At 40.8% G+C, this 27,431-nt stretch overlaps 1 protein-coding gene across 5 annotated transcripts in view; it reads right to left on the reverse strand.

The window, feature by feature from the left end:
• chst10 (carbohydrate sulfotransferase 10) overlaps positions 1-23,284 on the reverse strand; it is a 64,894-nt gene extending 41,610 nt beyond the window's left edge. The window contains exons 1-2 of one of the 5 annotated variants that reach the window (XM_048533429.2): positions 23,219-23,284; positions 14,101-14,233 (exon numbers count right to left, since the gene is read on the reverse strand). In XM_048533429.2, coding sequence (XP_048389386.2) covers positions 14,101-14,200 — 100 coding nt within the window. In that variant the 5' untranslated portion in view covers positions 14,201-14,233; positions 23,219-23,284. The other 4 variants (XM_048533428.2, XM_048533430.2, XM_048533432.2 and 1 more) reach the window with 4 other exon arrangements.
• Positions 23,285-27,431: the final 4,147 nt, after the last annotated feature.

Raw genomic sequence — 27,431 nt, forward strand, 5'->3', positions numbered from 1 at the left:
TCAAGCTGTGGATGTGGTGTATATGGACTTCAGTAAGGCATTTGATAAGGTTCCCCATGGAAGGCTCATTCAGAAGGTCAGGAGGAATGGGATACAGGGGAACTTAGCTGCTTGGATACAGAATTGGCTGGCCAACAGAAGACAGCGAGTGGTAGTAGAAGGAAAATATTCTGCCTGGAAGTCAGTGGTGAGTGGGGTTCCACAGGGCTCTGTCCTTGGGCCTCTACTGTTTGTAATTTTTATTAATGACTTGGACGAGGGAATTGAAGGATGGGTCAGCAAGTTTGCAGACGACACAAAGGTCGGAGGTGTCGTTGACAGTGTAGAGGGCTGTTGTAGGCTGCAGCGGGACATTGACAGGATGCAGAGATGGGCTGAGAGGTGGCAGATGGAGTTCAACCTGGATAAATGCGAGGTGATGCATTTTGGAAGGTCGAATTTGAAAGCTGAGTACAGGATTAAGGATAGGATTCTTGGCAGCGTGGAGGAACAGAGGGATCTTGGTGTGCAGATACATAGATCCCTTAAAATGGCCACCCAAGTGGACAGGGTTGTTAAGAAAGCATATGGTGTTTTGGCTTTCATTAACAGGGGGATTGAGTTTAAGAGTCGTGAGATCTTGTTGCAGCTCTATAAAACTTTGGTTAGACCGCACTTGGAATACTGCGTCCAGTTCTGGGCGCCCTATTATAGGAAAGATGTGGATGCTTTGGAGAGGGTTCAGAGGAGGTTTACCAGGATGCTGCCTGGACTGGAGGGCTTATCTTATGAAGAGAGGTTGACTGAGCTCGGTCTCTTTTCATTGGAGAAAAGGAGGAGGAGAGGGGACCTAATTGAGGTATACAAGATAATGAGAGGCATAGATAGAGTCGATAGCCAGAGACTATTTCCCAGGGCAGAAATGGCTAGCACGAGGGGTCATAGTTTTAAGCTGGTTGGTGGAAAGTATAGAGGGGATGTCAGAGGCAGGTTCTTTACGCAGAGAGTTGTGAGAGCATGGAATGCGTTGCCAGCAGCAGTTGTGGAAGCAAGGTCATTGGGGTCATTTAAGAGACTGCTGGACATGCATATGGTCACAGAAATTTGAGGGTGCATCCATGAGGATCAATGGTCGGCACAACATTGTGGGCTGAAGGGCCTGTTCTGTGCTGTACTGTTCTATGTTCTATGTTCTATGTTCTATTATTGGTGTTACATAACACGTGGAAGCAACAGTACATTTTGCTCACCTGAAACAATTGAGAGCAAGTATATCTTTTCACTAAAAATTTAGCAAAATCACTGTTGTGTTTACCTTCAAGTGAGCTCTTCCAATGTGATTTTCTAGCAGTTGGACGTCAGCACACATAAATACATTGCTGTATGAATGGAACAGACAAGACTGCTGTACTGTTTCAGCTCATTCTCATTTTGATACACAAGGAAATAATATTACTGCAGTGTTATTAAGGCCACTCAATGTGATTCCAGATTAAGTATTTGATTTGATTTATTATTGTCACATGTACCTACATATAGTTTTGTTTTGTATGTGGTACAGTCAGATCATTTCATACAAAGTGCATTAGGGTAGCAGAACAGAGCAAAGAATACAATGTTAGGCTGCAGACAAGGTGCACAAAGAGTGAGATCAACATTTAAATTTAAAATTTGAGAGGTCCATTCAGAAGTCTGATAAAAGCAGGAAGAAGCTGTTCTTGAATCTGTTGGTATGTGGGTTTAATCTCTTAGATCTTCTGCCCGATAGCAGGGTGGGAGGGATCTTTGATTATGTTGGATGCCTTCACGAGGCAGCAATAAGTATAGATAGATAAATAATGCCTCAATTTAAAATTCACGGCTTTATTTTCAGGAACTTGCCCCTCTCCGTCTCGAATCAGTTCCAGCCCCACAACCATCCAAGATGCGGTCATCTAATTCTGAACTCTGCAGCAACGCTAATTTCAAATCACCACCACTTATGGACATATCTTCAATTACGAACTTCCTAAACTCTAGAATTCCCGTCCTAATCCCCTATTTCCTTCTTTAAGATGTTGAGATGGGAAATCTCACAACTTTTAAAAAGTATTTGGTTGAGCTCTTGATATGTCATTCAAGGCCATAGGCCAAGTGTTGGAAAGTAGAATTACAGTAGATTTTATCAGTATGGACTAGACAGACTGAAGGGATTTTTCTGCACTCTTTGATTATATGTTCCTTAAAATCACCTCTTTGGCCAAGTTTCTGTAATATCACTTCATGTAGTTCAGTGTCAAATTATAACATACCTACAAAGCACTTTGGGATGTTTCATTAACATAAAAGTATATAAATGTACAAACTAAACAAGAAAATAAAACCATATATATCAGACAATGCTTTGGTCTTTCTTTTGTCAATAAATTGCCCAGCGGACTGGCTTTCTCTGTAAAACACTATTATACAGGTTTCATGGTTACCAGAAAAGTAATTTATATTGTGACATTTGTTTCAAAGCTGCGCAATTGAGCTGAAGTCAAATTTGAAAATTAAACAAAATCAACTCACAAATCATTAAAAGAGGCAGTTACTACTAACTAGTTTGGTGAATTTCATTGAAACTGCTTCGGGAGATAACCATAGTAAACAGTAATCTATAAAATGTGTTTAAAATAGCACTAGATAAAACACCTTCATCAAAACGGTAATTTATTTGACAGGTTTGTCAACTATTCATTATTAAATTTCATAATCCAAATTTACATATCAAAACTGAGAAGGCGTTGATGTAAAAGTAAACCAAGTGTAGGAAAAGACTTCTCTCTACCCACTAACTCATAATGGGTATCAAAACCTTTGCTATTATCTCCCCCTCAGGGAAAGATTCAAATGTCACACCAGCTGCTCTACAACAAATTCCCCGGCCAACACCAATACAGCAAGCAACAGCCACACAGTTTTTTTTAATTAATTCACAGGTCATGGCTATCGCTGGCCAGGCCAATATTTATTGGCCATCCCTAACTGACAGAGGATAGGTGAGAGTTAGTCATATTGCTGTGGGTCTGGAGTCACATGTAGGCTAGACCAGGTAAGGACAGGAGATTTCCTTCCCTGAAGAGCATTAGTGAGCCATAGTTTTGCAACAAATCCTGCATTTGAGCTTGTCCTGAAAGCTGACCTACAAACTACAACTGGAAAAAATTCAATAGCAACATGATGTTAGAGCACTCACTAATTTTTCAAAGTTTTTGCTTTATTCCGTTATCAATTATCTACTGGAGTTGTGAACTGAAAACAATGAGCTCAAAATGATCTTTGAATTGTGTTAAAGAAAAGAACAAGTTAGCTGTCGTTTCTTTGCGAGACAAGGCCTGGAAATTAATTACAGGTTGTTCTTGATCAAAAAGTTCTACAGATGCTTTGGGGTCAGTGGGCAGCAGTATGATTACACAGATAGAAGATGCTGATCATTAATGAGGGCAGTACACGAGAATTGGTTCCAGTAAGTCTGGGAGAATTTATGCTGAAGCAGCTGGCAGAAGCCGCCGAAATGTAACTGGAACTTCATATGGAGACAATTAATTTGGTTTGCGAGTCAATCTTTGTGTTGGAACAACAGTATACAACTCTATTGAGGTTGATGTTCTATTGTCTGATACTTAAATACTCCTATCAAAACATTCCAAACGGCTTAGAGATAGCAAGAACAGTAGATGCTGGAGTCAGAGACAACACAGTGTGGAGCTGAAGGAACACAGCAGGCCAGGGAGCATCAGAGGAGCAGGAAATTGACGTTTCGGGTCGATCCCGAATTGGCAACTTTCCTGGTCCTTAGATGCTGCCTGACCTGCTGTGTTCCTCCAGCTCCATACTGCGTTATTCCAAACAGCTTCACGGCTAATGCAGTAATTTTAAGCTGCAGTTAATGGACTGAATTTAATAATCAGTGGTAGCCCTGTCCACCAGTCAGAAAATCAGGCACAACCCACTGCTAACATTTTCAAAGGCCAGATGGAAATCAAGCACATTCAGGCAATTAACTGCCTGCCAATGGGATTTCCATGCCTTTACAGGCACAGTACCCATCTCCAAAAGCTGCTAGCCAATCAGGAGGTAAAGAGCTTCTCGTCCCAGCACTATCACCATGACAGGACTACAGCTTCAGCTCCAGAAATAAAGAAAAGATGAGGAGCTTGCTGGAGGCAGCTAGGTAAGGTCTTACCTGTCGAGGGATGTCAGGGTCATTTTATTAGGTAGAAGGCGCACCTTTCAGCTAAATACTATAATTTTTAAAAGGGTGCCAAAGGAGAATAATCTGTTGGTGGCTGTGCTGAACTCTTTGAAGACAACAGGATAGGATAAATGAACAATTATTAAGTTTATAGGTCTTCTATGTATAAATAGAAATGTACAATACAGAGCTAGGCTGATATGTTTAGCTTACATAAAGTACTAGTTTGACCCCAGCAGGAATAATCAATCTATTCTGAGCACCACACTTTATGAAGCATGCAGTAGCTTTGGAAAGAGTACAAAACAGCTTTACTAGATTAGAGGAATGGTTTTACAATTAAATGGATGTCTGGAAAAAGTGGGGAGATCCTCCTTAGGCCAGAGAAGACCAAAGGATGATTTGTGCTAGGTTTAAAATCATCAAGTTTTTAGACAGACTAAATGCACAGAAAGGTAGGTAATCAGAGGGCAAAGATTAAAATGACTGTCAAAATGAAGCAAAGGTCACATATCAATGCAACAAGTGGTTAAAATTAACCAGAGGGCAAAGATTAAAATGACTGTCAAAATGAAGCAAAGGTCACATATCAATGCAACAAGTGGTTAAAATTTGAAATGAACTCCTTCAAACAGTGATGGATATAGATCCAATAATGGTCTTCAAAAACAGTTTGAAAATATTTGGGGAAAAATCACAAAAATATCTGGGAAAGAATGGGCTAGTGACAAAAAATGGACTGCTGTTCGAAGGAGTCAGTTTACAAACATATATACATAATGCATTTAAGACTACCCTGAATATTCTCAATGTGATACTTCCTACTTCAGAACTTTTCTTGAGTCTAGTGTGTTATTTGCCTTTCTTGGACCTCTGTGCACTTTGTTTCTCATTGTTGACATTTCATCATGGCACTTTCACCTTCTGACAAATTAGGTTAAACCCTTCCCACAATTATAGTTCATCTTCCAATGAGGCAATTAGTTGCAGCTCCTTTGAGATGCAAACCAATTTATTTTGAACAGAACCTTCCTGCCAACAAGCCTTAAATGTGAAACTCTCCAGCATCACACCTGCATAATCAAGCAATCTTATTCTATTATTTCCATCACAAAACTTATCTTTAAATGGCACATTTAACATAGTGAAATGTGCCATTCATTATCTAATGTTGGCATGAATGTGTGGTTGAACACTCATCTCAATGGCAAATAATGACACCAAGAGACACGGGAAGTGTTATAGGAGTGGGGGAGAAACTGCTAGGTGATGTGGTGAAAACTGACACATTGTCTTCAAAAGACATCACTGAGAACAGGGTAGAGCTTTGGCGAAATGCAGGTATCAGAACAGAGGGAATGCAGATGAAAAGAATTTGATGACACATTGTATCAGTGATAATGGGAACTGCAGATGCTGGAGAATCCAAGATAACAAAGTGTGGAGCTGGATGAACACAGCAGGCCAAGCAGCATCTCAGGAGCACAAAAGCTGATGTTTCGGGCCGAGACCTTTCATCAGAGAGGGGGATGGGGAGAGGGAACTGCAATAAATAGGGAGAGGGGGGAGGCGGACCGAAGATGGAGAGAAAAGAAGATAAGTAGACAGCAGAGTATAGGTGAGGAGATAGGGAGGGGATTGGTCAGTCCAGGGAAGATGGACAGGTCAAGGAGGTGGGATGAGGTGGTAGGTAGGAAATGGAGGTGCAGCTTGAGGTGGGAGAAAGGGATGGGTGAAAGGAAGAACAGGTTAGGGAAGCAGAGACAGGCTGGGCTGGTTTTGTGATGCAGTGGGGGGAGGGGAAGAACTGGGCTGGGTTTGGGATACAGTGGTGGAAGGGGAGATTTTGAAGCTTGTGAAGTCCACGTTGATACCATTGGGCTGCAGGGTTCCCAAGTGGAATATGAGTTGCTGTTCCTGCAACCTCTGGGTGGCATCATTGTGGCACCGCAGAAGGCCCATGATGGACATGTCGTCTGAGGAATGGGAGGGCGAGTTGAAATGGTTCGCGACTGGGAGGTGCAGTTGTTTGTTGTGAACCGAGCGGAGGTGTTCTGCAAAGCGGTCCCCCAGCTTCCGCTTGGTTTCCCCAACGTAGAGGGTGCCACACCGGGCGCAATGGATACAATATACCACTGCATCACAAAACCAGCCCAGCTTGTCCCCTCCCCCCACTGCATCTCAAAACCAGCCCAGCCTGTCTCTGCTTCCCTAACCTGTTCTTCCTCTCACCCATCCCTTCCTCCCACCTCAAGCCACACCTCCATTTCCTACCTACCACCTCATCCCGCCTCCTTGACCTGTCCATCTTCCCTGGACTGACCAATCCCCTCCCTACCTCCTCACCTATACTGTCCTCTCTACTTATCTCGTTTTCTCTCCATCTTCAGTCCGCCTCCCCCTCTCTCCCTATTTATTCCAGTTCCCTCTACCCATCCCCCTCTCTGATGAAGGGTCTCGGCCCGAAACGTCAGCTTTTGTGCTCCTGAGATGCTGCTGGGCCTGCTGTGTTCATCCAGCTCCACACTTTGTTATCTTTGGGTCATTGTGTGACCCAGCCAGATCCAAAGGAGAATAGCTAACTAGTTGCTAGCTACTGTCATTGGAAATCACAAACTTATGAATATAATTGTCCACCTAGTAAACTTCAAGAAGCATTACCAAACAAAATGTGACACTGAATCATCTGAAGATGATATCAAGGAGATGACCAAAAATTTGGTCAAAATTTTAAGGAGTTCCTTATAGGCAGAGGGAAGCAGTACAGAAGTGGGAAGATTTAGGACAAGAATTCCAGCGATTAGACCTTTGACATTTGAAGACATGATGATCAATAGTGATGCCCAAGAGGCATTAATGTTGGAGTGTTGCAGACAGCATTCCGTTTAAGCTGCACGGCAGCTAAGAATGTGTCCTGTTGTAGATAGACCAACCATGCATGGAGCAACATTCCCCTTAAAATGAGCACACGCACAGCAATCTCTCAAGCTTAAAGGGTCTCATTAATGCAAACAAAAGATAGAGAGGGCAATTTTTGTGGCCTTGGTAAAGATTAAATAGGTAGGGAGAGGCCCACAGTTGAATTTGAAAACCGTGAGAAAAATATTAAAATCAATGCATACCAAAGTAGGTCAATGAGCCTAGTAATACATGAACAGGATTTGTTGTGAGGCACGAAAATTTGTAACTTTGTTAAGTTTGTGTCAGGCAGAACATGGGGAGGTTACCTGGATTGACCTACAATAGACAGACCTAGGCTGTAACAAAGGTATGATTGAGGGTTTTAGCAGGTGAGCTGAGGTAGGGACAGTAATGTTAAAGGTGAAAATAGTTTACCTAATCTTGGCATGGATACGTGGTTGAATGCTCATCTCAATGGCAAATATGACACCAAGAGATTGGGGAAGTGTTACGGGAGTGGAGAGAAACTGCTGGCTGATGTGACAAAAACTGATGATTTGTCTTTAGATGGTGTTGTTGAGATCAGTATTGAGTTTTAAGGACAACAGTAATTGTGCAGGTGAGGAAACAGAAGGCAATACAGTTGATAAGAGCTTAAAGATACATCATGTGATCCAGCCAGATCTGGAGTTGAGGACCTAACCGGTTATTGGCTACTGTCATTGACAATCACTTGCTGATGAATATAATTGTCTACCTAGGAAATTCTGTGTCACTGGTCATGGGTTCTACGGGTCCTGGCGTGGCTGATGAGCCCAGTACCAGAGATGTACTGGTGTTTCTGAGAAGTGGAAGTGGTCCTTAGCGTTGAGATCATTGGCATTCCTTTCTCCTCTTCCTTTTCTGTATATCCTCATACAAATGGGTGTTGTTGCAAAATCGTGTCCCTTCACACAGGAGCTTCCTCTAAGTTGAATTCTTCTGAACAAGGGTACCCTAAGTGCTGACATCTATGTTGTATTTCTTGAGGGTTGCCTTCAGCTTGTCTTTGAAATGTTTCCTCGGTTCTCCTCTTGTTCACTTGCCTTCTTTGAGCTGGGTGAAGAAGGCATCCTAAGCACATGGCCTCAAGGCTTATGCTATTAGTTGCTTCAAGGACGTTGATGTTAAAACGCCTGTCCTCTCAGCGGATGATGAAAATGTGTCTCAAACAGCATTGATGGTACTTCTCAAGGATCACTGTCCAAACTCCAGCCCCATACAGAAGATTCAGACAGATAACTGCCTTACACCCAGGATCTTGGTATCAGAATAGATGTTACAGTAGTCAAAGATTCTCATCTTCAAGCATCTCAAGGAAGTGCTCGCAGAATGGATGTGATGTTGAATCGATGTCAGCCTTAGATGAGTGGCAGAATCCCAGGTAAGGGAAATGTTCCACATTTGGGAGGACTTCCCTGGTGATCTTAATGGAGGGATGGAACAAATTTGACCTGGAAAGGGTTGGTACAGGATTTGAGTCTTCTTAATGTTGGAGCTGAGACCAAATCTTCAGTATGCTTCTGCAAAGATTTTAAGTGAGGCTTGAAGAATCTCTTCCAAGACAGCAGAGATGATATTGTCATCCATAAGTGAGGTTGATGTTGTTTTCTTCTTGAATTTTCACTGGTTGGAAGGCTTTCTGCCTAGCCTGCAGACAATGTCCACATCACTGGGAAGCTTGGTTTTGACAAGATGAAGAATGGTAGTAATTAAGATGGAGAAAAGAGTGGAGATGATGACACATCTCTGCTTGACCCCTGTCTTGACCTCAAAGGTTTCTGTCATATTTCTGTCAGTGAGCATTGTCACTGACATCTTGCCACGTAGAAGGTGGAGTATACAGATGAACTTCACTGGATAGCAGGTCTTTGACAGGGTTTTCCATAACACTTTCTGACTGAAAAAATGAAAAGCTTTGGTCAGATCGGTAAACGGCATAAACAGTGATTGGTGCTGCTCCTGGCATTTCTCTCAAGAGTTGTTGAGCAGTGAAAATCACGTTCATTCTTCCATGATTTGCATGGACACCACGCTGGCTTTCAGGGATGATTTCCTCAGATTCTGGGAGAAAGTGCCTCACCAGAGAGTGGTGAGCTTGTGGAATTCATTGGGGCAGAGTGCAGTGGAGGCCGGGACGTTGGATGCCTTCAAGGCAGAGATCGACAAATTCTTGATCTCAGAAGGAATCAAGGCCTACGGGGAGAGTGCAGGGAAGTGGTGTTGAAATGCCCATCAGCCATGATTTAAATGGCGGAGTGGACTTGATGGGCCAAGTGGCCTTACTTCCACTCCTATGTCTTATGGTCTTATGGTCTAAGTACTTGGACCTTGAGCTTCCTGGTAACAGAGAATAGGGAGATTCCTCTGTAGTCCCCACAATCTACTTTGTTTCCTTCTGGAAGATGGGGTTGATGGCAACTCTCTGAGATCAACAGGGATTTCTTCTTTGTTCCAAATTTTCAGTAACAGTTGATGGAGATGATGGGTAGGCTCTGTTCTTCCAACTTCCAAAATCTCTATCAGAATTGCATCTACTCCTGTGGTGTTTCCATTCTTCATGTGTCTTATTGGTGGGTTCAACTTCTGCCACACTAGGTGGGAGTCCAAGATCATCTTTGATGAGATTTGAGGGATTTCCTCAAACACGTCCTTGTTGATGATTATACTCTGGTTTATTATTTCCTTGAAGTGTTCTCTCCATTAGGCTGATGTTTTCTCAAACGGGTTCCATCCTTACCCTGCACCAGTTTGAGGCTGAGAGTATCAGGTCCGTATATTTGCTTTGGTGGCATTGAAGAAACTCCAGGTGTCATGCTTATCAGCATTTATCTATTGTGGGGAACATCCAGGGTGGGTGCAAGTAATGGCTCAAATCAAGACTAGGGCAAAAATACATGTACGTGGTTGAGAAAATCAGTGACCACAAAATTTCTGCAGGAAGGACAAAGGTTAAACAACTGGGATTTTCAAAGTGCAGATTAAGTAGATTAAGACTGAGATAGGATTGAGTGGAAAGGGGTTGTGCGTTTAGAGAGGTACTAGGAAGTACAATGTTAGCAGTGAGGATGTGCGAGATGGCAAGTACAAGGAAGTAGTGGTGAAAATGGATTGGGTAGTTTACATGGAGGGATAGAGTAAATAATAGGAAAACCAAAAAAATTTGAAAATAAGATTGAAATCACAGATGATGGGAAGTTACTCAGTTGCACAAGTCGAGCAAAGGAAGCAGTGAAGATGTTTCAGAAAGAACACTTTTTGTCTGCAAGTTAAAAAAAATTATAATTTTAAATAAAAATTGAGACAAGTGGTTGGTAAACAAGGGAGTTCTTGCTAGCTTTATGAATTCTGCGAAAGTGATTTCTGAAATCCATCAGAGGATAAAAAATGTTCATGCTGATGACAGAATCAATGGTGTTGTTTTAACGTTAAAAAGCTATTCACTTCAGTGTCTTTTTGAAACATCCCAAAGCAGGTCTCTTTGCCAAGAAATGGACGAAGGGAGTTTAAGAGTTCTTTTCTTTAATTTATCTGGGCGTTTTTCCCAGAAGGCAGTTGCAGATTCAGTCTTACATAAGTAGCAGCTCATTTGGAACTGGTGAAGGAAAACGAAGTTGAAACATTTACTTAGCTTGAAACTACAGGAACAAAATCAAATTGAGAGTGGGCTGGACTGAGTGGGCGGGAAGCATATACTTACCCTAACAGAGCTGTCAGTGACCAGGAAGCATTGATTTGAAGAAAGTGAAAGAAAGTTTAGAGGGTAGATAAGGAAAACTTTTTCACCGAGAGAATGGTAGAGGTATGGAAGTCTCGACCCAAAAGGGTAATAAAGGCAGCAATCTTTGATTCATTTAAAAGAGGTGTCTGGATGTACACCTCAAATAGCTGAAGAAAACTATTAAAACTGGATTCAGAGTAAATATAGTTATAAACTACAGTATAAAGTTAGAGTACTTGATTTACGTCCTAAAATGTGAAATGTTATGGTGTAACTTCTTTCAGTTAAGCAGTGAGTTTTCAAATTTTTCTTTAAATGTTAATGGTCCTTGCCAGGATCATAAAAAATCAAGACAATGTATTTAATATCTTACCAAAAATTGCCTCAAACCATGATACTGTTACAATTATCAATAAGCGTGAAGGTAACAAGGGCTTTATCTATAGCTGACTAGTTATTCTGAAATGTAAGTACTGAAAGAGGTGAGTTGGACACAAGAAACTTGGTAAGATTATTCTATAGCAGTTGGTGAAAAGTTGATAGTTTGGGTTGCTGCTTATAAGGAGACAGCAATAAATGCCCACCATAAGCTTTTTGGAGAATGCAGAAGAGGCAAAGAAGGAATTTGTAGGCTTACTAAATAAGCAGTCAACCATCTGGGACAGACACAGTAGAGCTGAAAGATGGAGGAATAGTGAAGAGTAGAGTTGTGATTTCAAAGCGCAGAGTACTCATTACGTAAGAAATAACAACACAAGAGGCATTTAAAAGAAGTAAAAGGAAAGATGGATAGATGATCGTTTAGGTCTAGAGTCGCAGCCAAATATAACTGCAAAAGGATCTAGTTACAGAGGCCTGGTTATTTGGCAATTGTTAGTAAATGGGGAAGAGAGATAGGAGGGAGGCCAGCATTCAAGTCAGAAACTTCGTGGTGGAATCAAGTTGACATAGCAAGGTGAAGGCAAAATGACACACCTGAAAACTATTATCTAAGTCAGGGACAGATGTGGCAGGGAATCCAGAAACTATCTGAAGGTTAAAGGAATCGGAGGACACAGAGCGGAATTTCCATGGTAGTTTGTAGAACAGGTTATACAGCTGAAAAGTGATGGTGAACTGGAGGTTACCACAATGTCCAGGAGTTGTAAAGAAATATATTTTGGCTCAACATATGAAACTCAAACCAGGAACCAGATGTGGATGACGCTCAAAAACTCAAAGCAGCCACAGGAAATAAGAGGAATGACAGCAGAGGAGAAAGCACTGCAAGCTGATCAAATTTATGTTAAAATACAATTCAACAGAGCAGCATTTCAGAAGCACAGAAGTTGGCTCTTAGATTGAGGTCCACTGCACGATTATAATCTTGATCTTTGGAGAGATGCAGAACTTTAGAAGCCAAAAGAAAAAAGATACAGTGCTCACTGAGGGAAAATCCCTAGAATAGGCATGGTAATGGGATAAGTAGTATCAGTTTAAACTATACTATACGTTATAGGAGAATTAGGCCATTCGGTCCATCAAATCTGCTCCACCATTCAATCATAACTGATATTTCTCAACCCATGCTTCTGCCTTTTCTCCACAACTCGATCCCTTTACTAATTAAAAATCTATCTCTGTCTCTAATATACTCAACAATTTTAGCTCGCACAACTTTCTGCAGCAATAATTTCCAAAGATTCACCACCTTTGGCTGAAACAGTTGCTCCTTATCTCAGTTTTAAATGGTGATATTTCATTCAGGGGCTGTGCCCTTGGGTCCTGGTCTGTCTCCTATTAGTGGAAACATCTCTTCCATGTCTGCTCTATTCAGGCCTCTCAGTATCCTGTAAGCTTCAATGCAATCTCCCAATTCTTCTAAACTTGAGACTTGGATGCTATTCCTAAGCAGCACCTTCAGCTTAGAATGACAAACGAAAGTTGTTATAGTCCTAGTGGACAACAGGATGACTGGTGATCAATTTAATCTGAAGGTCTCCACACTTTAGACAAGGTTGAGAACAAGGGGCTTTCATGGTGTCCTCAGCCAGTAAGGGGATTGAATTCATGCCATGGGCATCAATCTGCATTGCAAAGCAACAGTCTAGCCAGTCTAGTAAACTAACCAATCCCCAGTTTACTTACAGCCTTGAAGAACCAATAGTCAAGTATCAAAATGATGAGCTGCCAACCAAACCTTCCCATTTGATTTAACTTACATATTGCTGAACAGGACACCAAAGGAGTATAGTAACCTGTTAGGATTACATCTAGAAAGACATCGATGTAGAGCCAAAAATTCTGCTTGACCCATAATTGTGTGCATCCATCTGATTGGTCCATGTATCACAACTGGATTTACAGCCTGATGGAGAAGGGTATCACCAGAAGCAATCAGTTTCTTAACAAAGTCTCACTCTTCTTTTTGCAATTAAGAATAAATTCTATTTAATGCAGCAGGAGATGTTAGGTACATCCAATTCCAACACTTCCCTTAAGCATGAGTAAAAGTCATACCGTCTACCTGTACGAGATAACAAAGCGTGGAGCTGAATGAACGCAGCAGGCCAAGCAGCATCTTAGGAGCACAAAAGCTGATGTTTCGGGCCTAGGCCCTTCATCAGGTTTTTCTGATGAAGGGTCTAGGCCCAAAACATCAGCTTTTGTGCTCCTAAGATGCTGCTTGGCCTGCTGTGTTCATCCAGCTCCACACTTTGTTATCTCGGATTCTCCAGCATCTGCAGTTCCCATTATCCCTCTACCAGTACTCACTGTCAACCTGCAAAATACCCCAAACACAGCTCTTTGCTGTGTCCTACTTCTTGGTTGACAGAACCACACAGTGAGTATGAAAGTTGAACTGATTAAAGGTCCAGAATGTCAAACTACTTACTTCAGGCAACTCAGATGATATGGTCAGAGATAATAAGAACTGTTAATGCTGGAGTTGGAGATAACACAGCGTGGTGCTGGATGAACACAGCAGGCCAGGTAGCATCAGAGGAGCAGGGAAGTTGAAGTTTCGGGTCAGGACCCTTCTTCAGAAATGGGGAAGGGGAAGGGACCTCCGAAATAAATAGAGGAGGGGTGGGGCTAAATAGAGAGAGGAGGGGTACCTGCACTCACCTTTGGAGAAGGAGGAAAATACAATAATTCGTGACAGTACAATTGCTGCTATTACCAAATTAAGACCATATTTGATAAATCCCAAAGGCTGGTTATTCTGAAAGCAAAATCAAATAATGAGTCACTTCTGACTTACCTTCTTTATCTCTGAGATTTAAAGTGATAAATTTACTGACAAACAGCAACATGAAAACCGCCCATCCACACACAGCCAGCAGCAAGCATTGATGCCGCATGTTTTCAGATGTAAGTCATCACATGTGTGTTTTCTGCAAACATCAAAAAAAAGATAATTACAAAATATTCCATATCCCAATCTTGGAAATAAAGGTGGTTACAAAATATTTGAACCTACACTAATGGAATTACGTCAATCAGTTTCTTTAAATTAATAGTTTTCCAATGTAATCAATTCAAAAATGTTTCTGACATGTAAGAAATGTTACTGATAATTAGTCGCAATTTAAAACTGATTTTATCTCCAAGAAACTGACAATCTTATTTTTTTACTTGGGACACTACATTTAAAATGGTTTTATAAATAGAAATTGCTGTCTTTGCTTTTATTTTGTACTTTAATTAAATTTAGCATACCAATTTGTATGTCAATTCACAGGTTTCCAAGATTGAAACTGGTGAGAAATATGAAAAGGTCCTCTAAAATACAGCTTTTACGCTTGGGATAATACAGAATGTTTGGTTCCACAAAACTGTTCGATAGATCATTTCAAATACTCATTAACAATGAAAAATTAATGAAATTAGTAGAGACATTCAGTTTCAATTTCAGCAAACTTTCAAGCAATAATTTAGATTTACTTTGTCCATCCCATTCAACATTTGAAGTATTTTCTTGAGGTTAACTGGTCTTTGTCCAGACTCTTTAAATTCAAGATTCAGCAGAACTTGCTGATTCTCATTCCGTTCATACTTGGTTTTGGCCCTGATAATTCTTCAAAACTGATTTCTAAATGGGGAGAGACTTCAGCATACTCCAATGCAGAAGGATCTGGGTGTCCTCATCCACGAGTCACAGAAAACTAGCATGCAGGTACAGCAAATAATAAAAGAAAGCAAACATGATGTTGGCTTTTATAGCTAAAGGAATTGAATAGAAAGGTAAGGAAGTATTGGTGCAACTATACAAGACATTGGTGAGACCACACCTGGAGTACTATGTACAGTTTTGGTCCCCTGACTTGATGAAGGATGTGGTGGCATTGGAGACAGTTCAAAGAAGGTTCACTAGATTGTACCCAGAGATGAGGGGTTTGTCGTATGAAGAGACATTGAACAGCTTAAGCCTATACTCTCTGGAATTTAGAAGAATGCGGGAAGATCAAATTGAGGTATTCAAGATGATAAAAGGTATGAATTAAATAGACATGGAGCAGCTGCTCTACTTTGTGGGGCATTTCAGGATGAGAGGTCATAGTCTTAGGATAAGGGGTAGCAAATCTAAAACAAAACAGAGGAGAAACTACTTCTCCCAAAGAGTGGGGAATCTGTGGAACTCACTACCCCGAAGTGTGATGATGCTGGGAGCGTGTGTAAATTTAAGAAGTTAGGCAGATTTTTAATTGGTAATAGGTTGAAGGGTTATGGGGAGAAGGCAGGAAAGTTGGGGCAAGGAGCATATCAGCCATGATTGAATGGTGGGGCAGACTCGATGGGCCAAATGGCCTAATTCGGCCCCTATTTCTTATGAACTTATGAAAACGAACATCTGTCATTGATGTGATCGTTGAAATCAAACAATGTGTCCTTCTCTAGTCCCTGATCAACAGTTACAAAACTACACCACAATTTCTTCAGATTTATTTTCTAATTGTCTAGCTAGGAGGTCTCGAATACGTTATCATGCCCGGTAATGCTTCTTTATATAAGCTTAAAATTAAAACTGGTATGTCTACTATTATTTCCAGACTGCTTTCCAATTTATCATATATCTAGATGCATTTTTAAACATAATATTTCATATTCATCTGTAGTAATTTCAATTTTTCATTCATTATCCTAATTGCAATATGCCTTTGAATTCAGTATTCATTTTATTGACTTGAGTTTAAAACAATCAAAATCAAGAAACAATCTTTGTGGTCTTTCACTCAATACTTTCCCAATGTCTGACATTACATTCTTCATCAATACCCTGTTATACTTTTTAAACTGGTTTATTTTTCATTTTCTTCCGAGATTCTTGTGGTTTCTAATTTAATTAGGTTGTTATTTGGAATATTGTTAAAAGCTAAGAATTCAATAAACTAGGTTATTGGGAATTCCTGTACCCTTTATCTATCTAATCCTCAACCTCCGGAGGAAGATTGAAATAAATACTTTAATCTTCAGTAAACTGAAAAACAAATGAACTGGTTCTTAATGAAGGTAACTATTATGCTCAGATCTGCACTGACAGTTCAACTAAACAACTAAAACAAGGAACAAAATACAGCTAAATAAAACTCTGTTAAAATGTGGTACAATCTGAATTATACAAATTATTATGGAAAAGGGAAACATTTCTCCTTTACATAAGCAAAGTTTAATTGTAAGAAGGAACACATGATCCGTTTTTTACAGCAGTGGAGATAAAAACACTCTATACACAAGGGGAAGCGAGGGAGACTGTACAGACAATTTTGCACATAAGAGACTGATGGTAGTGCCAGAAATTTAGAGACATCACTGAAAAGAAGAGTTAAATTTTGGACCAACAAAAGTTCACTGAAAATATCAGGAGAATGTTTATAATCTGCTTTCTATGACAATTCCTTCCAAATCGTTTGAGTATTCTTAAACTGACAAAAGACTTTAAATGTATCAAATTGGAAGGACAGTATTACTATGAAGCTTTCTAAAAGCTGTGCTCCTTGTTCCATTTCCTCCATAAATTATTTCCAAATGGTGTCATTGTGCTCTGATCTTTATGGTTACTTATTTTGGAAATCCATCACCTTTTCAATTTTATATTAATTTGAAAATAACAGCAAAAGATTTAAAAGCAGTGGCAAAAAAGACCTAAGATACGAGACTGCTTTGCTACTGATGTACGGCAGATCTTCATCAGCATGTCGTCAGTGGTTGCACTTGAATTCCCTGCCACTAAACTGGTACAAGTCATATTTAATGTTAGTTGACATTGCAGTGGAGTACTGAGGGAGTGTAACACTGACTGAGATGAGAAAAAGAGTCAAACTATCAGTACTTGCTATTATAATGGACAGAATCTGACAGCAGAGTTAAGCGTGGAAACTTATAAGGTGCTGTCAGAGATACACAGTTGCTCTACAGGGTGTACTGTTGACATCCTCACTAATAGATTCATCATTGAAGTTATTGCAATTGTGTGACCTTACTGTATCTGACCACTAGTTGTGCATTAAGGAGAGCTTTAAAAAGTGAAAGTCGGTATCTTCACAATTTTGTTGGTGTTTAGCAATGTACTAAATACAGCTGAACAAGTTTTACTGGTGTAGAATCTCATTCCCTCTGACAAACATTACTGTGGGAGATTGTTTCTTTAATACTGTAGACTTTTTCTTTTTCTTATCTTTCATTTATCTCTGGTTAATTGGAGTTAAGTACCAATGTGTTTTTACTTTCTGTGCATTGTTTAGACCTAAATTATATTTAATGCTTGCTTGTTTGGACTCTTTGCATCTCAATGTGGATATGTCAATTAGATTAGTCTACTGCAGTCACAAATTCTAATTGAAGGCACTGTGCTGAAAAAGTTACCATGTCAAAGGAAATCTTCATGGACAAGTTAGCTGGAATTCTGTGGGCCAGTGAGTTGAAAAGGGAACATAATTAATTCACTGCTGACAGCAAATCTGTACCATTGCTGCTGGTACCACCTTTTGGGGAAAGAGTTTGTGATGTTAAAGATTCTACTCAAAGAAGCGCAAAGGAATTTCCTTGGCTACCTGGTCAAAATTAGCTCTTAATCATTACTATCAAAGACACCTTGCTGCTTTTTACAAACATTTGCTGTGCACCAACTAGCTACCACATTGTTGCTTTGTAGACTAATCCTTCACTTTCAGAGTAATTAACTGGCGGCAAAGTGCCTTGAAACATTCTAAGAACTTGATAGTGCTCTATAAGTGCAAGTCTTTCTTTGCTCCATGCCTCTCAAATATAATTTTTGCACCCTATATCAAGTCACTTTCATTGTATCTATTTTTGATCATACATGCATGGTGATAGTTCAAAGTTGGGCAATGAATGCAGCAGAAAAATAGATGGATTTGCAACGAGTTTATGACTTGCTTTGGATGCAGTCAGATGACTTTGTCGACTTATGTGAAAGATCTATTAAAAGAATGAGTAGGCCACAGCCAACATAGTTTTATTAAAATGCCTGTAATAGAAACTTGATGCTAGAATCCCCACCTATACTTACATACTCTGCAAGTACTATAAATAATTGTCAGGTAGTATATTGAGAGTGGGAATGGCATTGTGGTAATGTTACTGGGGCAGGAATCGGAGGTCCAAACCAACATTCTGGCCACATTAATAAATTTAAACGATTAATTAATGATTAAATGTGAAATACAAGGCTGGAACATTCAAGTGTCAGGCCATGGTCATCTCTATTCAATGAATTTACTATTGCTCAATCTTATCCTAGGATTAACATTGAACAGAAACTGAACTGGAGAAGACATATAAATACTCTGGCTATAAGAGCACATTAAATGTTTGGAATTCTGCAGTTAGTAACTCACTGAGTTTCCTTCAAAAGCACCTTCCAAACTGATAACCTCTACCATCTAGAACAACTAGGACTGCAGAGTAATGGAACAGAGATTGTAGGGGGGGTGGAAATCAGTGTTATCTGTATATGTAGGAAAATAACACAATCATAGAATCCCAACAGCATGGAAGTAGACCATTCAGCCCATCAAGGCCACACCAACCCTCCAAAGTGCATCCCACCTAATCCCTGCAACCCTGCACTTCCCTTGGCCAGCCATCTGCCTAGCCTGCACATCTCTGAACACTATGGGCAATTTAGCATGGTCGATCTACCTAATTTGCACATCATTGGACTGTGGGAGGAAACCGGAACACCTGGAGGAAAACCAGGCAGACACGGGGAGAATGTGCAAATTCCACACAGACTGAAGGTGGAACTGAACCCGGTCCCTAGCGCTGTGAGGCAGCAGTGCTAACCGCCGAGCCACTGTGCTCCCTTAAATGTCAGGCATAGGGTCACCAAGGAGCAGCATGCAGATGAAGAGTAGAATGAGGCAAAAATAAACCTTTGTCAGGGTGTGGGGCAGAGCTAATGATGCAGGAGTCTTTAGAGGAGATAAAAGAAGCTGAATAGGTATTTGGCTACTGGTTTTTCCACTTCAGGCCATTCCTAGTCAGAATATCAGAAGAGTAATCCTCTATTGCTCTTGCATTTTATGATATTCTCCAGCTTCATTATCATTTTCCTGTCCTATAACTGTGTCTGTATGCCTTCCAGATCATCATTCCTGCAAAAAGACCTCATCCTTACATCCTCTGCTACTTTAACTCTGGACCAATGTTTTCTTTCATTTCATCCATATGCGGAATGAGTTTTGTTATGTACGCAAATATCAAGGTAACATGTGGATGTGCACCACCAGTGGAAACAAAAACCTATGTCTACTAAGCATTTTTAAGAAGTTAATGTAGGTATGGAAGAAAAAGTAAGGAAACCAGGTAACACACTAGTCCATAAATTACCAGATTTACTGAATTCAATTTTAAATTTACACAGTGACATTGGAACTCATGACCTCTTATTTTAATTTCGACACCACAATCAATAAGCTACTACAGACAGAGGAATTTGTTAGTTTTATATTGTAACTTGTATTTTATTTATTTGACGTAAGACAAGTTGAACTGGTAGCAACGGCTCAGACAACTCTTTTGTTTCAACTTGACAAGCTCAGAAGTGAAAGCACAAAGAAGTCTGAGCTTCTAATTCACGGAAAATGTAGAGAAAGTAACATGATTTTTCAGCTTGAGTGTTTTGTTTACTGAAAAACTGAGCAAAATCCCTCAGCAATCTCTTAGTAACCTCAAATATAATCTGGCTGAGGTAAGATGCCTCTGAACATGATGAGACCCCGCTTGTGAACTCGAGGTGACGGTCCAAGAGTCATTATAAATTAATTGAATATTGACAGGCGTAACCTATATTTACGAACTTGGAGAGAGTATCGTGGTGACGAAGGAACGGAATCGCAGGAGGGAGATTGATAGTTGAGGTGGTTTAAAAAGGAGTTGCATTATTAATTTCACTTCTAGTTCTTTACAATTCACAGATTTTTAATTGTAAAGTAATAAATCTGTTCACCATTTAAATTAAATCGTTTCTCACTTTGCTGCTTTCAGCTACTCCCAAGTGGCGATCTTGTATCATTGTATATCACACTTAGCTGTCTTGTGTCATCATTTCAAATTCACCGTAACTCTTCTGCATCCACTACATGACATCCTTTATCAAATACCTACAGGGTGACCCTGCTTTCTGCTGCCCTCCACATTGCCCTCTTGCAAAGAGCTCAACAATTTCTCAGTTTTAGTCAAATTGCTGAAATACAAACATTTTCTTTTCTGGATGGAAGTTAAGCTCTTTTGGCTCTTCGAGTTTCAAGCATCTCTTCGTTTGTCTTATAGTCTATCCATGGAGTGTCTCAGCATTGTCTGAGTTCCTGAGCCGGAAAGTGAATGGAATGTAGCTTCTTATGTATTTCTTCCTTGTTGCCCATTTTCTTCTAGTCAACAGGTTCATCAACTTCACAAAATTACCTTCTATCTATCCTTCTTCTAAATTTGGCATCATATCTACTGCCTGCCAGTTAACACTCGTCCAGTTGTGGAGAGGTAGTAGTTGGCAGCATGCATGGCTTAAAATATTCCATGAGGTAAACTCAAAAGAAACATTGTGAGAGGAAGGAGAAGAAAGCAAAGGAGGAAGAAGAACTGCAACTGGGAAGGTTGAAAAGAGGAGCACAGTTGGACAATCATTGATTGAAAAGTTGTGATCTAGTTGCAGGAAAGACATGTTGATGTGGCTTTGGGCTCTGAGGACAGACAAGAGTGATTCTCAGCTTTTTAATTCCACCTGATTAATCATATCAGGCCTGTCTCTTGTCACCTCATTTCATTCAGTCAATTCTTTTTTATTGATTCATTCTGTGGGATCTGGGCATTGTTGGCTGGGTCAGTATTTAATGCCCGTCCCAACTTGGCCTTGAGAAGGTAGCATTGAGCTGTCTTCTTGAACTGCTGCAGTCCACCTAATGTGGGTTAACTCTCAATGCCATTAGGGAGGGAATTCCAGGATTTTGACCTAGTGATAGTGAAGGAACAGTGATATGTCTAAAATATACTCGATAAGTCAGTATGGTGTGTGGCTTGAAAGGGAATTTGAATATAGTGGTGTTCTCGTATACATGCTGCCCTTGTCCTTCTAGATGAAAGTGATAACAGCTTTGGAAGGTGCTGTCTGAGGATCTTTGGTGAATTTCTGCAATGCATCTTGTAGATAGTCTGTTCGCAGCAATGTGTACTGTCGGTGATGGTGGGAGTGGATGCTTGCGGATGCAGTGCCAATCAAGTGGGCTGCTTTTTCCTGAATGGTGTCAAGTTTCTTGAGTGTTATTGGGGCTACACTCATCCAAGAAAGAGAGTATTCCAGCTCACTCCTAACTTGTACCACGTTGAAAGTGGACAGGCTTTCAGGAATCAGTGGATGAGTTACTCAACACGGTATTCCTGGCCTCTCACCTGCTCTTGTAGCAATTGCATTTATGTGGTGAGTCCATTTGAGTTTCTGATCAATTATAACTCCTAGGATGTTGATAGTGGAGGATCTGCCATAATAACACCACTGAAATGGCAAGGGACAGTGGTCAAATTGTTTCTTATTGGCAATGGTCATAGCCCGGTATTTATGTGGCGAAAATTGTACGTACCGCCTGTCAGCCCAGATTTTGCTGCATTTGGACATGGGCTGCTTCAGTATCTGAGGAGTCACAAATGGTAGTGAACATTGCGCAATCATCGGCAAACATCCCCACTTCTGACCTTATGACGGAGGGAAGGTCATTGATGAGCTAGTTGAAGATGGTTGGGTCCTAGGATACTACCCTGAGGAGCTCCTGCAGAGATGTCCTGGAGCTGAGATGACTGATCTCCAAAAACCACAACCATCTTTCTATGTGTCAAGTATGACTCCAACCACCAGACAGTTTGTCCCGTGATACCTATTGATTCCAGTTTTGCTAAGGCTCCTGATGCTACACACAGTCGAATGCAGCCTCGATGTCAATGGCTGTCACTATCACCTCGCCTCTGGATTTCAGCTCTTTTGTCCAGGACAAAGGAGTCCATTTGTTCCTTTTCATCAAAATAAAGTTATGCAACCTGTGCTCTCCTAGGCAGTCCTGACCCAAGTCCATCAAACTATTATCACTTTAGATCATATTAAAACTGGTTTTCTCTTTATCCTTCCTACAGACTCTCCTAATAGTCATGCCTCCTTTCATCTTTCCATTGTCAAGTATACTTCTCTCCCTCCGAGTCCTTCACTAGGGCACTCCCTAATCTTGTTGCACCTTTGCCATTGGCCCAGGCTTACCTCTCTGTTAAACAAGCCAAAAATTGTCTCTGTACGTTTCCTGATCCACAAGCAAATTAATCAAACAGTACTGAAAATGCTCACATAAATTGAATACTACAAACAACTAATAGAGACGCTGCTGTAAATTAGAAAACTTGTCCACAGTGTACAGGTCGTGCTCAGCATTTTAAACCTCAGAATATCTTGAATTAAATGGCTGGACAGTAATCATTCCCAGGCAAACATCATTTTGGACACAATAACTGTTCACTTACCACCCTCTGATGATACCAAATCCATCCCCTGACTGCCTGCCCGTTCCCACAATGAAATGTTGCCGATCCATTAACTTGGAGCAGGCTCTCTACCTGGAACAGCGTTAACCGCCCTCAGTCTGCCTGCCCTCCAGGCCGGGCACATAAGTATCAGGGTGCAGATAAACCTTAGCAAATCCCACGGTCCTCCTTCAGTCAGATCTAGGCCCGGATCCCTTCACTGGTCGCCGGTGCAGGCCGACCCTGAGCCCTTTTCACTGGCACATAGCCCATCTACAACACCACAAAATCAGGCCGAAAACCGCTTACTGACTGGCCACCCAATGACAACCACCGCCACAACAACTAGACTACTGACTGACCGGCACTACAGCGATAAAGTCCTCCCGGTGGACGCAGCCCGGCACTGCAGCGCCAAGGTCCTCCCGGTGGACGCAGCCCGGCACTGCAGCGCCAAGGTCCTCCCGGTGGACGCAGCCCGGCACTGCAGCGCCAAGGTTGCCTGTTACACTACGGCAGCAAATTCTTCCTTGTGGAATGATGTGAAGATGCCAATGGTGGCCTGGGATGGACAAGGTCAAAAATTACACGACACCATTTTATAATCTTTTCATTAGACCTTTTCTGAAGAAGGGTCTAGTCTCGAAACGTCAGCCTTCCTACTCCTCTGATGCTGCTTGGCCTGTTGTGTTCATCCTTGTTATCTCAGATTCTGCAGCATCCGCAGTTCCTACTATCTCTGAAACCATTTTATAGCCCAACAGGTTTATTTGAAAACACAAGCGTTCAGAGTCTTGCTCCTTTTTCAGATGTCACTGAGACAAATGGAATTAGAAATAGAATTTATAAGCAAAAGTTCAAGGAGTCATAGAATGTGTTGAATAAACCTAAGATGGCTGGTGAATCTTCAGTTAGTTCAAAGGGATTAAATGCAAAATCCAGAATTTCTGTTAAGTCACTGCCCTGAGTAGACTAAAGGTTTTATCAATGTACCAGAAGTGACATCTCAGGTCAGATAACGCATTTTAGGTGTGAGGCCTTGTTTAGACTGTAGCTGTGTGTCAATTCGGACTCAGACTGGTCAGTGGCATTTTATAAATTCATACCTTGGAAATAAAACCAGTCTGATTCAAAGATTATATACAACCAGATTCTAAACAAGTCCTGACACCGAAAATGAATTGTCTGACCTGAAATGTTGCCTCTGGTATACTATAAAACCTTTAGTTATCTCAGAGCAATGACTTAAAAGAAATTTTAGAATTTGCATATTAAGGTGAAGTCTGAAAGGTTGAGTTGGAGTGTGTGGATTGCTGTCACCTTTTTCATTTCAACGTGGCTGAATCATTTTGGACTGCACAATTTGTGGCTTTTCCAGTGCTGGGTCATCATGCTCCCTCATGTTGATAAGACATGAATGAGAAAATTTAGGCATTTAGTCTCTGATTTTCACTAACAAATTGAAAATCACCAAATCTTTGTTATAGTTATGGAGATGCTAATAGCCCCATCCAGTTCCTAAGGTAAATAAAAGGCCCTTCTTCAGATGGGGACATAAGTTGAAACTGACACCTTAGTGAGCCTGTCATATGACCTGCCCTTGAAAATTTTTCATTATAAAGTCAGAAACGTTATCTCAATCTGCTTAAAATATCAGAACAGAGAACAACAAGCAACTTACCAAGCCAACATCTAGACCTGTCTCAAGTCCAAGTATTCTTGAAAAATAGTTCTAAAAAGAATCCTGTATTCACCTAAAGAATAAGCTTATTTCCAGTCTATAAGAATTACCTACACAGAGAATGCAGAAGCAAATTCAGCATGTCTGGCAGCATCTGTGCAGAAATAATGTTTGGAGTCCAGTATGACTTCTTCATAACTAAAGTTTCTAAACTAAATAGATTCTTCTTCAGGAACAAAAACAAAGTCACTGGAAAAGCTCAGTAGGTCTGGCAGCACGTGTGAAGGAAAGAACAGAATTAACGTTTCGGGTCCCGTGACCCTTCCTCAGAACTCAGCGTCTGCAATTCTTTCGGTTTTTAAACTCTTCTTCAGTTCAACTGATAAGATTCAGTGTTGCTCTGACAATTTCATGCTCCACAGATTTTCTTTCTTACAACCGAGGTATGCAATCATACCTGTGCCTGTCAAAACACTCTGTAAAATTGAGTTCAGAATCTCTTTGGCCACTTCCTCTGTCCAGTTACCTTTTCAAATGAGGCTTCTAATACAACAAAGTGTTCCAAATATGAGGAGAAATGGATCATTCAAACCCTTGTTCAATTGGGGCCCAGGTGCTGTTGCCATGTCATCTCCAAATAGCAGGAGAGATATTTATTTATTGTGAACTGACCCAGTCATCCAGACTGTTATTTTCATGGAAAAGGACTGCATTGTTTAACTGACCCTACCTGGATGAACTGTGTGAAAAACATTAAGGAGGATTAGTTCTCAGAAATCCTGTTTAATAGGAAAATGTTTGATGCGGTGTGATATGCTTGATATGAGTAACTGTAGACAAAGACAAAATTGAAGCAACTTCACTGCAGTTGGAAGATGTGTCAGGTCTGGTCATTCTGACTCAGGCCTATAATCAATCCTGGACAGACCAACCCTGTTGAGGATTGTAAATGTTCCAGTTAAATCATAGTGAACTTGGTTTGGAGGAGTTTGCAGTCAGAAGAATGATCAGGAATAGTCAACCTGGCTCATGGATCTATAGTTCTTAGTGGAAAGACCAACCTTGAATTGTTAGTTATCATCCAAATCCTGGGGATATTCAGACTGAGAGGTTATGGTATTCTATGAATAACAACCAGATTCGGAGGACTGTGTGTGTTTTGTTGGGGAGACAAGGGTAAGTTATGGGCAGTGTGAAATTGAACAAATCAATCAAGGCAATTTATTTTAGAGTTTATTTTTAAGTCGGGGCATTAGGCAGTTTATTTCAGAAAAAAGTTTGTCGTTGAGCCAAATGTTATGTCTGTGTGATTTTGTTCTTTTTAAAAGCTGAAAGTCCAAGAAGGTGTTGGGGGCAGGAATTTGACCTACTTACCCCTGTAACTCTTGACTTTAAGAAGCAGGATGCAAATCCCAATTGTTGTTACCCCAACTGCTAATGAAACGAAACAATTGTACTCTGCATATTCCTTCCCAGCACAGCACCCATCCTCTAAATCCCCAAACACTCCTCATTACACCATACTCACCCCACAACACCATATCCCTCACGATGCTCACCCCCCACCCCCACAACACCATTTTCACTCATACCATACTCACCTCGCAACATCGTATGCACCCCACCAAGTATGGGGTATCCTTCCACTTTCGACACTCATTTTTGCAGGACCTCCAATGCTGCACCCAATAACTTGTGTACCCTCTCCTTTGGTTTATGAACAAGCTGAAAATATTCCTTTGATTTGCCAGTCAGGGGTCTCCACGTCATCAGCGGAAATGGATGTGCTGTGCATGCACATAGTGCTCTTGGAAATTGCTGCCAGTTGCACTAAATTTCTTCTGATAAGGCAGGAAGGTCAAGTTGATAAATCTCCTGACTGAACAGACACATCTCCATAGAAACTATGGTTAAAATTGTATCAGTGATAATGGGAACTGCAGATGCTGGAGAATCCAAGATAACAAAGTATGAAGCTGGATGAACACAGCAGGCCAAGCAGCATCTCAGGAGCACAAAAGCTGATGTTTTGGGCCTAAACCCTTCATCAGAGAGCTCTCTGATGAAGGGTCTAGGCCCGAAACGTTAGCTTTTGTTCTCCTGAGATGCTGCTTGGCTTGCTGTGTTCATCCAGCTTCACACTTTGTTATCCATAGAAACTATGGAGCAGGTTTGAGCTGAGCCTAGAAGTAATTTAGAGGCCGATGCTGGACCTGAAGAAGAGGAAGGCTTGTTATAAAAGGACTATCACTGCTATGAGAGAGGAAGCTCAAGGACTGTTGCAGATATATGAGAGGAAATGCTTGTCACCAGTCAAATGAGTACTTTGTGAACTGGTTGTTTACATTGGAAAAGATGGCTCATTATTATCTTCAATAATCACCTTCAATTTTTTTTTAAGCTAGTGCCCTTGTCTAATGAAGGACCACACTATTGTTATTGACTCACGTTAGATAGAATTGAAGTACCCCTCAGTTAGTGAAAATTTTGAGAAGTGGTCAGTAAGAAGTAAAATATCATTACCAATAAGTAAGAAGTGATCACCTGTAACAGTGATTAAAATGTTACCTATTTTTGTGTTGACTTACCTGATGCTTCTGACCTACATTGCACATCCTCACTATCCACCCTAAGTGGCCAGTAAAGTGTTTGATGTGGAACTCATCTTGTTCTTTCAATACTCATGGAACATTGATGTAACTGGGTAATGATATCTTGATAACATAGTGTGAAGCCGGAGGAACACAGCAGGCCAGGCAGCATCAGAAGAGCAGGAAAGTTAACATTTTGGGTCGGGACCCTTCTTCAAAAATGGGTGAGGAGGAAGGGAGCTCAGAAATAAAGAGTGAGAGGAGGGATGAGGATGGGGAAGGTAGGTGGGAATGGTGATAGGT

The sequence above is a fragment of the Stegostoma tigrinum genome, chromosome 6, assembly GCF_030684315.1.
Source record: "Stegostoma tigrinum isolate sSteTig4 chromosome 6, sSteTig4.hap1, whole genome shotgun sequence".
Taxonomy (NCBI): Eukaryota; Metazoa; Chordata; class Chondrichthyes; order Orectolobiformes; family Stegostomatidae; genus Stegostoma; species Stegostoma tigrinum.